The 12,319-nt window shown below is 40.4% G+C and overlaps 2 protein-coding genes across 3 annotated transcripts in view; both read right to left on the bottom strand.

The window, feature by feature from the left end:
• Positions 1 to 1,502: 1,502 nt before the first annotated feature.
• On the bottom strand, positions 1,503 to 7,331 carry mxg (myxovirus (influenza virus) resistance G). 2 transcript variants are annotated; one of them, XM_031581094.2, is made up of 14 exons: positions 7,135 to 7,331; positions 6,944 to 7,006; positions 6,647 to 6,843; positions 6,197 to 6,334; positions 5,732 to 5,886; positions 5,372 to 5,510; positions 5,080 to 5,278; positions 4,784 to 4,862; positions 3,754 to 3,876; positions 3,417 to 3,549; positions 3,061 to 3,219; positions 2,784 to 2,860; positions 2,313 to 2,573; positions 1,503 to 2,138 (listed from the first exon to the last, which is right to left on the bottom strand). In XM_031581094.2, the coding sequence occupies exons 2-14, from the start codon at positions 7,000 to 7,002 to the stop codon at positions 1,914 to 1,916; spliced, it is 1,944 nt and encodes a 647-aa protein (XP_031436954.1). In that variant the 5' UTR covers positions 7,003 to 7,006; positions 7,135 to 7,331; the 3' UTR covers positions 1,503 to 1,913. The 2 variants fall into 2 exon arrangements, with proteins under 2 accessions (XP_031436954.1, XP_012691021.2); XM_012835567.3 differs by having other exon boundaries at positions 2,313 to 2,531; positions 7,135 to 7,328.
• A 2,932-nt stretch (positions 7,332 to 10,263) lies between these two features.
• The window catches only part of LOC105907259 (interferon-induced GTP-binding protein Mx2-like), a 5,423-nt gene continuing 3,367 nt past the window's right edge, over positions 10,264 to 12,319 (bottom strand). Inside the window, exons 9-12 of the mRNA XM_012835549.3 lie at positions 12,165 to 12,319; positions 11,897 to 11,973; positions 11,481 to 11,654; positions 10,264 to 11,365 (exon numbers count right to left, since the gene is read on the bottom strand). The exon at positions 12,165 to 12,319 is cut by the window's right edge and continues 4 nt beyond it. Coding sequence (XP_012691003.2) covers positions 11,141 to 11,365; positions 11,481 to 11,654; positions 11,897 to 11,973; positions 12,165 to 12,319 — 631 coding nt within the window. The 3' untranslated portion in view covers positions 10,264 to 11,140. The remainder of the gene's footprint in view (positions 11,366 to 11,480; positions 11,655 to 11,896; positions 11,974 to 12,164) is intronic.

The raw sequence follows: 12,319 nt of genomic DNA, 5'->3' as shown, positions 1-12,319 counted from the left end.
AGAGTACCACACATCTGGGAGGAACTGCAGTGAGCAGGGAAATTAAATCCAAGAAATGGTGGTGTTTGAAGAAACATCACGCCATCCCTGATGTTGCTCCTCAGGTACTTGTCTTTGTTATTTTACCAGCACGACTTTCTTTCTTTTCTACAGCCCAATGCTGATTTGTCAAGGCAACTGTATATGAGAGATTGATTTTCCTGACAAACTGTTTGAAAGCCTCCCATATCTGAAAGATTATTTTCAAAAGATTCATGATCTTTTTGATTTTGATCATGTTTTTCTTCAGCTTGCTCACAGCAGCAGTGCCTCTCAAATCGAACTGAAGCAGATCATGGAGCTGGAGATCAAGGTCAGGAAGGCTGAGGAGAAGAAACAGCTGAAAGTTCTTGCCAAGGCTGAAAGGAAGGCAAGGAAGGCGAAGAGAAGCAGTGGGAAGAAAGAGGGAAAGAAAACAACGAGGGATGACAAAGTGAAGGACCTGAAGCGATATTGGCACCGTTACCTTTTGACCATGGGTTGTGCTACTGCCCCCGTTGAAGACTGGCTGACCAGCTAAACCTGTGAAGGAGGCTTAAACATAATAGTTATTATAGTCATCTTATTCACATTAATATATAAAATCTTTAATTCACATGATTCAATTTGCCATGTTTTGTCCGTCTATTTGATGTTGTACACTTGTTATGGTAAATTATAAGTATGTATAAGTATATGGGTGTCTATGACCACCACAACAGCCACAAATGTTAAAGATGAACTGCCTTCAAAAGGCTGGATTATATCCCAAATGAATGATAGCATAGGTCTGAAAAGGTCACAGAAACATGCTGTGGCGATAAAACCATGTTTCCTTATGAAAGAGATATTTTTTTAAAACATGGTGTCTGCATACGAGTCATAGCTTACACTGAGTGCGCTTCTCACTTCTACTTCTTCCGTCGCGCCTAAGCGTTCCCAGTTCACTTGTTTTCGCGCTGTCCGAACTTGCTAAGCAGGATCTCTGCCGTTCTCTTTGTGCATGCTGCCCTTAGGTGCTGTAAAAGGGAAGCATGACATTGACTTCCATTGATATGCTTATAACACCCAACTATACCTATCCATGAAACCAGATGGAATTTCACAACTACTTAAGATAGCCTGAAAGATGTCAAAGCATGGATGATGAACAATTTCAATTTTGTAACATACTAGCAGGACCATGGGGACCTTGCTTAGGCAGAAATAACCTACAATTTAACATACCTGGCCGAAACGGTAGCAGGAAAGGATGCGGACATACATAATTGACACCATGGGATGGAGCATATAATGACAACAATTGGAAGATAGAGGGATGTACATTGTGACCCCCCCCCCCCCCCCCCCTCCCCGAGTAATTTTTTCCTAGTATTGATAGAAAGTAGTTTGGTCATATAGTAGCTTTGGATTTGTTGCTAGACCCTTGTGGTGCTTGTAACTTTCCCTGGTGCTGTGAATAAAGCTGAAGTCTCACACCTGTGTTGCCTGAAAGTTTTTATCACAAGTACAGTGCATTGAAAACAGTTGAGTCAGGATTATATGAAAGCATGGACCACCCTCTCACAGTCTTTTAGGGACAGGGAATTTTGCAACTTTCTCAGCTGATACAATGAAGCACTGACTGAATATATTTGACTGTAACATTTTAAGTTTGAATGAAAAAAGCAACAGCAGGGCAGGAACAGGACAACAGGAAAACAGCAATGTTTGGTTCCATCACAGTTAATGACCCAAACGCAAATACTCATGTAGGCTAAGGGCATGTATGATCCGTGGCCATAAGAAAGTATGAACACATTTTGTTACCTTACAAAAGTATTTGATTGCACAGACATTTTGCTAACATGAGCTGCATCACTACTATAACAGTCACGTGTCCATGGCTCGACTCTTCAGAGGAAATGGCTGAGTTTCTCCTGGGCGAGGCTGAGGCGCTCGATGCGGCTTTGCAGGTCGTTGCGGCGGCGGCTGCAGTCCGAACCCTCGCACAGGGCCTTGTCCACGTCCACCCCTTCCATGAGGCCCAGCATCTCACTGCTCAGCACCCGCGCTGACTCCTTCAGTAAGAAGAACTGGATCAGCATGGGGATCTGGTCTGCCAGGCGCTGAATCACTATCTGAGAAGGGAGACGGAGAAAGATGGAGAACCAAGTAGGGTTAGCAGAGCCAGCCTGTCTTTCTCAGCCGTTTTCACGAGCAGATAGGTCATCACTTCATCACATGAAAAAACTTTACTTTCTAACACAGCCAACTATTCATTTTTAGTTTCAAACGCAATGGTGATACTGTACCTCATAGTAGGCCTGAAGCATCTCAGGGTATTTGCTCCTGCTGTCAAATTCAGCGCAGTTCACAGTAGAGGCGTCTCCCTCCACAGGGGCGGTGGCCTTCTTCAGGGTCTTGAAGTAGATGCTGTCCTGGGTGAAGACCAGCTGCTCCATCTCAAACTGCTCCCGGATTCTTTCCTCCACTTTGGCCTCCTGTCTCGACTGGATTTTGTCTATCTTGTTCTGAGAGGACACAGGATATGACATGATTTTGTCTATCTTGTTCTGAGAGGACACAGGAAATGACATGAAACGAGAACGTTTGTGTGACAGGGCTGAGAGTTTAGCCCTAAACAACAGTACGGAATGAGATAAATTCACGACTGACTGAGCTCTATACCAATAAAACAGTAAAATCATGTGAAAGGATGATATTGTTTAACAAAGGTGACAAAATATAATTGGATGTTTTCATTTATTAGATTTGAAATTTACCATTGTGACACACTGGAGGAAAGGATAGTTTGAGAAGATGGTTTTTGAGACATCACTGAACTGCTTCTCAACTGTTTCTACGAAAGAAGAAAAATCTCTGTTATCCCAACTATATTATCACTCTTGACAGACTGAGCAATTAAATGTGTAAACCCAGTTAATGTATCTCTAAGACAGCAATTAATTATCTTAACTTCAGTATATTAATGACACTGTTTGAAAATAATTCTGAATCATTTTGGTGAAGACTAAACTATGCTTTAGTTTAGTGAGATACCTCTGATGACTTTCAAAGTGTCTAGCGCAGGGCCCACTAGTATCATCACCAGTTTCTGGACGACCATTTCAAACACTTTATAGTCGCTGAAACCAGGGAGCTCTCTTCCTCTGTGCTTCTGGTCATACTCTTTCACCACATCTTGTACCACTTGAGAGTCTGTTGTTGTAAAGCACACCAAATTAGTTTTCATCCATTAACAAAATTACATTACAATTAAAAAAAGTACCACAGCAAACAACAGAGCAACAACACTCAAGAATAGATTTTTTGTTTTTTTGTTTCCAGTTGTTCTTTATAGTCAAGAATATTCCAAGGAATCTGATGAAGATATTATTTTTGTTCGTAGCGCTCACATGTTTTTTGACTGTTCTCAAGTTCATCTTTCCACTCCTGAAAATGAATCCGCAGTAGCACAAATAGGTTTTCATCATTGACAACTTCACCAGCTGCCAATCGGTTGATCTTGTCATTGAACTGGGTTAAGGTCTGTGATGAGACAAAACCTTTTGTTTGAGGAACAGCAATTCCATTTGGGATGATCATACTTCTGATTCATTTTTAGTCTGATGATCTATGCTCTAAAATGAAATATAGACTGACTTTTTGCACAAAAATTAGGATTTAATTCTTTAAAATAACTGAAAAGACTGTTACCGGTTATGTTAGCCTAATGTTACGTGCTATACTCACATCAATGAGAAAGGTTTTCCTTATATGGGGATCTATGGGAGGACCCCCTACACATTCACTCAAGTGTTTCCTTGACTCCCAGAGCTCCTTTTTAATCTGCTCTGACAGTGTTGGCAGAGAGTTCTGAAACACACATGCACCCCCACACACACACACACACACACACACACACACACACACAAATACATAAATACTCATGTCAGCACCAACACATACTCACACATACTCAAGGAAGATCCAAACAGATCCAAACAAGTACAACATTCAATAGCTGAGCTAAGGAGTCAAAAGAGAGACTTCGAACAAAAGTCATATCACTTCTCAGACCAACTACTCTCAAGGATGCAATGCTTTACTGGCTCAAAACCACTAGATGGCACTAGAAGTCTTGTTAAGATGCAGTCATATCTAAACCTGTCATCTCCCAAAACTTTTCATGGCAAGCCCCCCTTTGATAATGAAAAAAATGGCAATGCTGTTCATGTTTGATAATGAAAATAAAAATGACAGTGTTCATGTTAGGCACGTCCGTTGTATTAATAATTAGGCTAGCTATCCCTTCTAACATAATGGCTAAATGGTAGGCCCTGACCATATAATGTAAGTATAAGGCTATAAACTCATCACTTATATGTTACTTATAGGCTACTATGCTGTAAGAGCTCCTTTTGCTGTAACTCTGCGCACCTCCACTAGGGGGCTCGCCCCTTACTTTGGGAACAACTGTCTGATTTAATTACATGTACTACGTGTTAGCCATATTTACTGTCTAGGCAACATTCCCGCTGCATCCGATATTATCTCCCTAGTTCTATGTCCTGATTTAAATGTCTCTATTTCAGACACGATTGTGTGCCATGTTTTTAATGCATGACCAACTTTCAAGTCACCTGTTTTCTTGCTTTGTGACCAACCATTCAGGTAAAATGTGGTCTTCCACAATCCACAATTGCACACTCATTCTCTGAACCATAGCTACATTCATCACAAGAATCTTTTGTCATAAGCGATGCTTCTGTTAAGTACATACTTTGATGTGGCCCACCAGGTCCTGGGTCAGTTTAGTGGCAAGGACTTGGGTTGTGGCCTTTTCTTCATTAAGAAGACAGCTGTAAGGCAATCAAGCAAAAATAATTTTACGAAAATTGCAAGAAAATATTTTTACGGGGACATAAATAGAAATAATGTATATCAATCAATACATTTACAAGAGCTTGAATCTTGGAGGACTACATTTACAATCATCCAACTTGATTCAGTCCAATTGGAGTGGTTTTCAAATGAAAGGACAATACATGAATATTTGCAGAGTAGGCCACCATTTACCTGAAGTACTTGTTTTGTCTGAAGAAATCTCTCTCCATCTTGGTGGCCTCAGCTAGAGGTACCCTCTCCTGAATTTGCTGCTGACCCCGACATTTCACAACTATGTAGCCTTTTCTCAATGGAATGACTTCATTGTGAACAATCTCCAAAATGTTCTTTTCTGTGCCATGATCTACGAGGTCTGGCTTAGTCAGAATAGCTGTAAAAACAAATTAATTAAAACCTTCAGATTATAGGATACATTCATATAATTTGAAGGGGATATTGATAACCAGTTTAAGAAATGTATTACCCAGAGTCCTTTTCCCTTCTGGATCCACTTCCTGGGCCATTCTGAGCGCTTCAGTTGTTGCTATGTCAACATTACATGGGACCACCACCAAGTTGATCGTTTCACTCTTCTCAATATAGCTGAGAATGAGCCTTTTGATCTTTAACAGACAAAATTAAGAAGGGTGTATTTTCTCAAGCTATGGCAACATTGAAATAGACATATTGTATTCCCATCAGCTAGTATGGGGTCACCAAAGTATAGCATGTCCACATATTAACATGTTTTACAAAAAAAATCAGTTTATTTTCCATCAACACAATGAATCAAGTTTTAATGAAAAAATGTAACTAATTTAGTTAATATTTTTCTTTCCCTCACCTGGTCCCCAATATCCTCCGGTTGCCCTTTAACAGGGACACGGGCAATGCCGGGCAGATCAATCAGAGTGAGGTCACAAACATCAGGAGACATGATCTCCAGAGTGATCAGTTCGTCACAGATCCTGACACCCTCTCCAGCCAAGTCATTCTGGGCTAGAGGAGGCATTGAAGTAGCGACCTTTAGTCTGAGAGTGTTATGAACCAGTTTACATTTTTGACATGAAGAGTAAAGATTATTGTTTAATTTTATATATTATATATATATATATATATATATATATATATACTGTATATATCATAAAATGTCTAAAAGGTAAAATGTCCAACATTGTAATCACCTATCGGTTTTATCTGCCTTTTACACCATAAATTACTGAATGCATGTCTGTTGGTTTCCCAAGCAAACACCTTATGTCCATAGGTAACACTAGCCAGTGCAAGTGCACTACATCCTTCATCTTACCAGCATTGACATATTCCTCAACCTGAGAGGGGTCAGTGAACTCAGTAGTCTTGTCTTTGTAGGAGATAATGCCCTTCCACTGTAACCCTCCCTTCAGCTTCCTCAACTTCAGCATCAGTGGGCATCGAGTCACAATGCCTGAGGGAAAAGAGCCACTTCTGAAATAAGTACTTGAAAAGAATTCATGTCCAAACCGTGAGTAAGTACAAACACATATAACACTGATGCAGCAGAAAAACTTTTTTCCTCTCATGATGCCTACTAGTATTTCAATAGTATGTTTGATAGCAAACTTCCCCAAACCATGGCAAATCAGGAATAATCTTTTCCAAACAGAATTGAACAAAAAGGATATTCTATGGGGGGGGAGTGTTTCTATTTATCTCGCTGTCTGTGTGCACAGTGCATGTGTCTACAAAGACTGAGCTAAATCTGGCAACATGATCTCACCGCTGCCTCTGGGCAGTCCCACTCCAGACAGCGCCTCCAACACGGAGCTCTTCCCTGAGCTCTGGTCTCCGATCACAGCGATTGCCGGCAGGGCCAGATCCTCATCAATGCCCATCAGACGCAGTGAGTCGATGAGGTCTAGATAGGGTCGAACCCGCTCACTCAAATGGCTATGAAAGACTCCCTCCATTTCTTTACTGAAGTTAGAGAAAGAGAAAAAAACATAACACTATTAGAACATGCAGTTGAATCACGTCACATCAATGTGTTATTGAAAGAGATTGATATAATGCGTACGCTTTCCCTGGCTTCTCTTCAGCATAAGAAAGGATTTCTTCATCACTCCACTGGTCCATTGTTCTGGAACGAAATTAACAGTTTGCATTTTAAAGAGACACAGACACAAATATTCCTTTATTCATATTTGAAATCTGTAAATGGGTCTCATCAAAGCAAATTATTCTGTTAGCAAACCTCATTTGACTTACCCAACTTCTCTCAGCTCTGTGAACAATCAGTGTGGACAGTCAGTTTTCCCTGCTCATATATAGCCCAGTGTGTAATAATGAAACCGAAAGAAATTCTTGGAATTTCCAGGGTTGATTCACTGTGATGTTTTACTCAGCTCATACTGTTCTGTCAGTATTCTCTGTTATATAATCCCTGCCAGAGCCAAACAAGAAGTAACACCTGTGGTAAACTGTTAAAGCTCATGAACATGGTACATCCCTTTAGTATCAAAAAGTGATTGAAACCAAATCAATTGCTGTTCCGAGTTCTGTATGCTTTAAGGTCACTGTGGGCATACATAATTGATAATGGTGATTTAGACCATGTTGTTATACTTAAGTTACAAACACAGAAGGTCATCATTCATCAATTGATTTTATGTAGGTGTGTATGGATTTATGGTATGGTTTGTTTACCACAGTGTTGGCTGAAGTAGGTATATTTACATTTACATTTACATTTAGTCATTTAGCAGACGCTTTTGTCCAAAGCGACGTACAAGGGAGAGAATATTCAAGCTACGAGCAATAGAACCTGGTGTAACAATAAATAAATACTACTTTACATTAGAAATATAACAAAATGAAATAAAAAGAAAGAAAGAGTGCAGAAGTGTAACTGCTGTAATTGCAAGTTACGCACTAGTCGAAGTGCCAGTTAGGACGGGAAGTGCTCTCTGAAGAGTTGGGTCTTCAAAAGCTTCTTAAAGGTAGAGAGGGACGCCCCTGCTCTGGTAGTGCTGGGTAGTTCATTCCACCAACGTGGAACTACAAATGAGAATAGTCTGGACTGCCGTACTTGCACAGACGGCAGTGCCAAACGACGCTCACTAGAAGAGCGCAGCATCCTGGGTGTAACATTTGCCCTTACAAGAGCATTTAGGTAGGTGGGAGCAGAACCATCGAGCACTCTGTAGGCAAGCATAAGTGACTTGAACTTAATGCGAGCAGCTACCGGCAGCCAGTGGAGCTCAATGAGTAGCGGGGTGACGTGTGCCCTCTTCGGTTGGTTGAACACCAGACGCGCCGCCGCGTTCTGGATCATTTGTAGTGGTTTCACCACGCAAGCCGGCAGGCCCGTTAGGAGGGCGTTGATGTCTGCAGATGCTACCTATTTTGAAAGGCTGCCTTGTGTGTTTTGACTCATACAAAGGGGGGAATTTTCCTGTGTGCAATATAAGGAACAATGGAACAATGTAACACTGTTAAATCCTGTTAAGGTTATTCCACTTCACCTGACCCATACAAACAGTTGTACAGAATGGCTGAGACCTAAGGTTCTGTAAACTCTGCAGAACTTAAAATAAACTGTTTCCTCTTTTTACGTTTTCTCAAATTCTGTTTTGATTTTCTTTCTAAAGTGGGTTTAACACAAAGGAAAACTCATCTTCATTAAGGGATTTAAAATCTAAACATGTAAATAAAACACTGACTAGTTGCAGTGACTAAAATCAATAAATAGCTGTTGTGTCCAATCTATATTTCACCAATCAATATATAGTGCAGGCTCCTCTTCAATGACTCCCCTTGGTCTATGCAACTGAAAGAATATTTTAAAACTCAGGGAAAGTCTGAGGGGTTTCCAGAGTTGTCTACATGCCAACGGCCACTGGCGATGTCTGACAAGCGTCGACACCAACGTTTAGAACACGTTTCTATTTCTTGAGCGTCAGTTTCATAGAAATGGCTTGGTTTTCTATTATATTCACGTATTTTTTTTACCGTCTTCAACAATTTGAGCCAATTTCTATGTCACTGTGGGTTAAAAACATGCAACCGTTGCCCCTAGTAAACAAAACTATTTGCTTAACCCTTCTTATAGCAAGTATCTAGATAATAAAGATGCTGGTATAGTAATATCGTATTGTGAATTGAAATAGCACTGAAACTCTATGTTGGTGCAATTGTTCTGCAATTGTTTTCGCCGTTTTGACGGTACCACCGTCAACTGATGTTTCAGAACTCTCGCCGCCAGTGGGCGTTGGCATTTACGGGAAAAGGGATCCCAACATAAACGCACATTTGGAGAGTTTTTTTTTTTTTTTTTTTAGCTCTTGTCATTTTATTTACATATTCAAGTCTGTCTACAGTTTTCTTTCCGTCACTGCTTTTGGTATTTCCTTCACCTCTCCAATCACAACGCAGACATATGTGTCCCACAGTGCATAACTGTTCTGTCAGTCAGAGAGGGTAGTAGGCATAAGCATACATACATATATACATGTATATATGTATATGGTGTTAACCGCTTCCCCAGCGTTGCCAGTATAAATGTGAGCGTGGCCGTGTTTGTGGGTGAGGGCCAGTGCTTCTTTCTTGTACGGAATACTTTCATTGCCTTTGCTGTCATGGAGCAATGGGAGGGTGGTATATCTAGACTTCATCAAAAAGTGTCAATTACGGTGTTGTGCATTGTGGATGAATACAAGATTTTCTACTTGTATTTAGTCAATACGTGACAGTAATATTTATCAATTTGCACGTAGCACTTTAAACCAATCCAGTCCTTCTGAAGTTACTGCTCTTTCCCGAGTGTCTTTTTTAATGATCTTTCCTGTTAGTTGTTTAACTGTAAAACAAATAAACTCAGTCTTTTTGTGATTTGCTGTGATGTTCTTGATTCAGCGCCCAGGTAAATTGATCCTAATAGAAATAACCTATAGGGGGCAGTAGGGGACAGGGTGTGGACCTACTCTGCACCCAAACCTCTGCTTGCAGAATAGCAAAATGTGCAGGACATTTTTTTTTACCTTTCAAATTAGAAATCCTGACCGGAAACGCTGGGAATTCTCATCAAAGTGTATATGCTTAAATGTGCTATCGTGTTGGATGGAAGCTCAGCTACTGACTGACACACAGCTTGCCACAGCCAGCCCCTTCAACTGTTGTGGCGTCCAGTCCAACCACTGAGGTCTGTCTCTGTTGCACTGATAGTGTCATGAACCCTAGCAGACTAAACAGACTACCCTGCCATTGAAGTGCCTACCATCCAGAGATGTGTGTGGTCATGTGTGCTCCTGTCTGAAGTCCTCCTCCATTTTAGCAGGAGGCAGCTTAGCTGTGTAGGCCTGGGTGAAACTGTTTACAAAAGATTCCTCTTTTGACTCATACAATTCACAATGCTATAATCTCAAAAGAAATCATTTAAATATCAACATGGAGGATTTTCAAGCAAAACAAGCACCAGTCACAACTGTCACAGAGTAGAGAATACATTAACTCGGCTTATTCCATGATGAATGCCACCACTGAAAACAATGATAAAAACAAAACATATGTTTCATGTGTTTTACTGTAACTGTAACAAGCAACATGTGACCAAAATGGCATGAATTAGGGTAATCTTATATATTTTTAGTTTTTGCATCTTATTTGCCATGGTCACATTTAGCATGGAGGATTAATTGAATGCAAAATGTATAGGATTCATTTAATTTAGGTTATTTCATTTCACCTTATTACAACTGATGTATTAGCTGCCAGGGTAGAAATGAAACGTACAGATGATCTGGAGTTGTTTTACTGACAGTAACCATATCCAGGGGAAGAGTGTGATTGATTTGATCTTGTCTTTTTAATCTGTACATTGTCATTCACCATTTCATGCTCTAGTTTTCCTCATGTTTTAACAAACCACTTGAACTTAATTTACCTGTGATTTTACTTGACTAAGGTTGGGGTGATTTCCTCATGTGATACTGTTATGTGGTCATGTCCCATGATGCAAGGACGCACACAGTTCCTGACTGGAAACTGTATTCATGAACTGATACTCTTACAGAAACATATGCACAGAACAGAGAACTTCCTTCTGTTGACTGTTTGTTATTGTGAATACTATATGGGCTTTTCCATATATGAGAAATTCAAGGTATTTTTGCAAATAGAAATAACAACTGAACCACTGAAACCCACAACTGTTCTTCACACCTCAATTCACCGTGACCATAAATATCAGCAGAGATGTGGAACGATCCCGGTCGCTTCAGAGGAAGTAACTGAGCTTCTCGTGAGCGAAGATGAGGCGCTCCATGCGGTTCTGCAGCTCCTTGCGGCGGTGGCTGCACTCCGTGTCCTCGTCCAGACACTCATCCAGGTTGGCATGGTCCATGAGACCCAGCACATTGAGACAGAGCACGTGCGCTGACTCGTGCAGCAGGAAGTGCTGGATCAGCATGGGGATCTGGTCTGCCAGGCGCTTGACTACAACCTGAGAGTGTTGGGCAGAGAGAGAGAGCAAGTTTCTTCTTAGATCTTGACAAAAACACAAGTATCATTTGGTGAATGACTTTTTAAAAACTATTAAATTCTTTGTGAGACTCTACCTCATAATATTCTTTAAGAATCATGGGGTAGTTCCCCCTGCTGCTATCAGCATCACCCACTCTCTCCTTTAAGATGCTATCCTGTGTGTAGACCAGCTGCTCCATCTTGAACTGCTCATTGATTCTCTCCTTCACTATGGCCTCTTGTTTCGCCTGGATTTCTTCAATTTTTTTCTATCAGGCAGTGATGACATTTTTGTGTGATGAATTATTTACTTTTTTACCCACCAGAGACCACCTCATATAAATAATGATTAATTTAGAACAATAAAGAAGCAGTGTCCGCCACCATTACATAATGCTATTATAAGTTTAAAGTCTTTACATATTTCACAGAATTGGTGCTTTATATGTGGATGACTGCTAAGATGAATGCTATTATGCAGAATCAAGAAAAGTGAATAAGTCATAATCACCACTGAGAAGCGTCGGAGGAAAGGATAGTTTGAGAAGCATGCTCTTGAGATTTCTGTAAACTGCACCTGGATGGTATCTGGAAGAAATGTACAAAATCACAGCCTTCATGATCGTGATTAATTCCCCACAAAGAGAAAACAAGGCAATACATTTCAATTTCGAAGAGATAGAGATTTTAAAACAAAATCGAAAAAAAAAAACAATGCACACTGTTTGGTTGTGATGCATAGGAGGAGGAGAATATTTTGGAAGAAAATAAATAGTCACCTTTGATGATGTACAAAGTTGCCAGGGCAGGGTGCTGTTGTCCCTTGACCAGTGTCTGTACTGTTTTGTCAAAGACTCGCCAGTCATTAAAAGCAAGTAATTCTCTTCCTCTGGACTTTTCATCATACTCTGCAACAACTTCCTCTACTGCTTTG

This window comes from Clupea harengus, chromosome 15 (assembly GCF_900700415.2).
Source record: "Clupea harengus chromosome 15, Ch_v2.0.2, whole genome shotgun sequence".
Taxonomy (NCBI): domain Eukaryota; kingdom Metazoa; phylum Chordata; class Actinopteri; order Clupeiformes; family Clupeidae; genus Clupea; species Clupea harengus.
This window is presented reverse-complemented; position numbering and strand designations above follow the sequence as displayed.

Excerpts from the sequence above, each read along its gene's own strand:
- mxg (XM_031581094.2), bottom strand. The coding sequence starts at position 7,002 with ATGGACCAGTGGAGTGATGAAGAAATCCTTTCTTATGCTGAAGAGAAG. Across the intron at positions 4,863-5,079 it reads AGACAAAACAAGTACTTCAG|CTGTCTTCTTAATGAAGAAA; the intron begins GTAAATGGTGGC and ends ATTGCCTTACAG. Across the intron at positions 2,139-2,312 it reads TGCTTCAGGCCTACTATGAG|ATAGTGATTCAGCGCCTGGC; the intron begins GTACAGTATCAC and ends CTCCCTTCTCAG.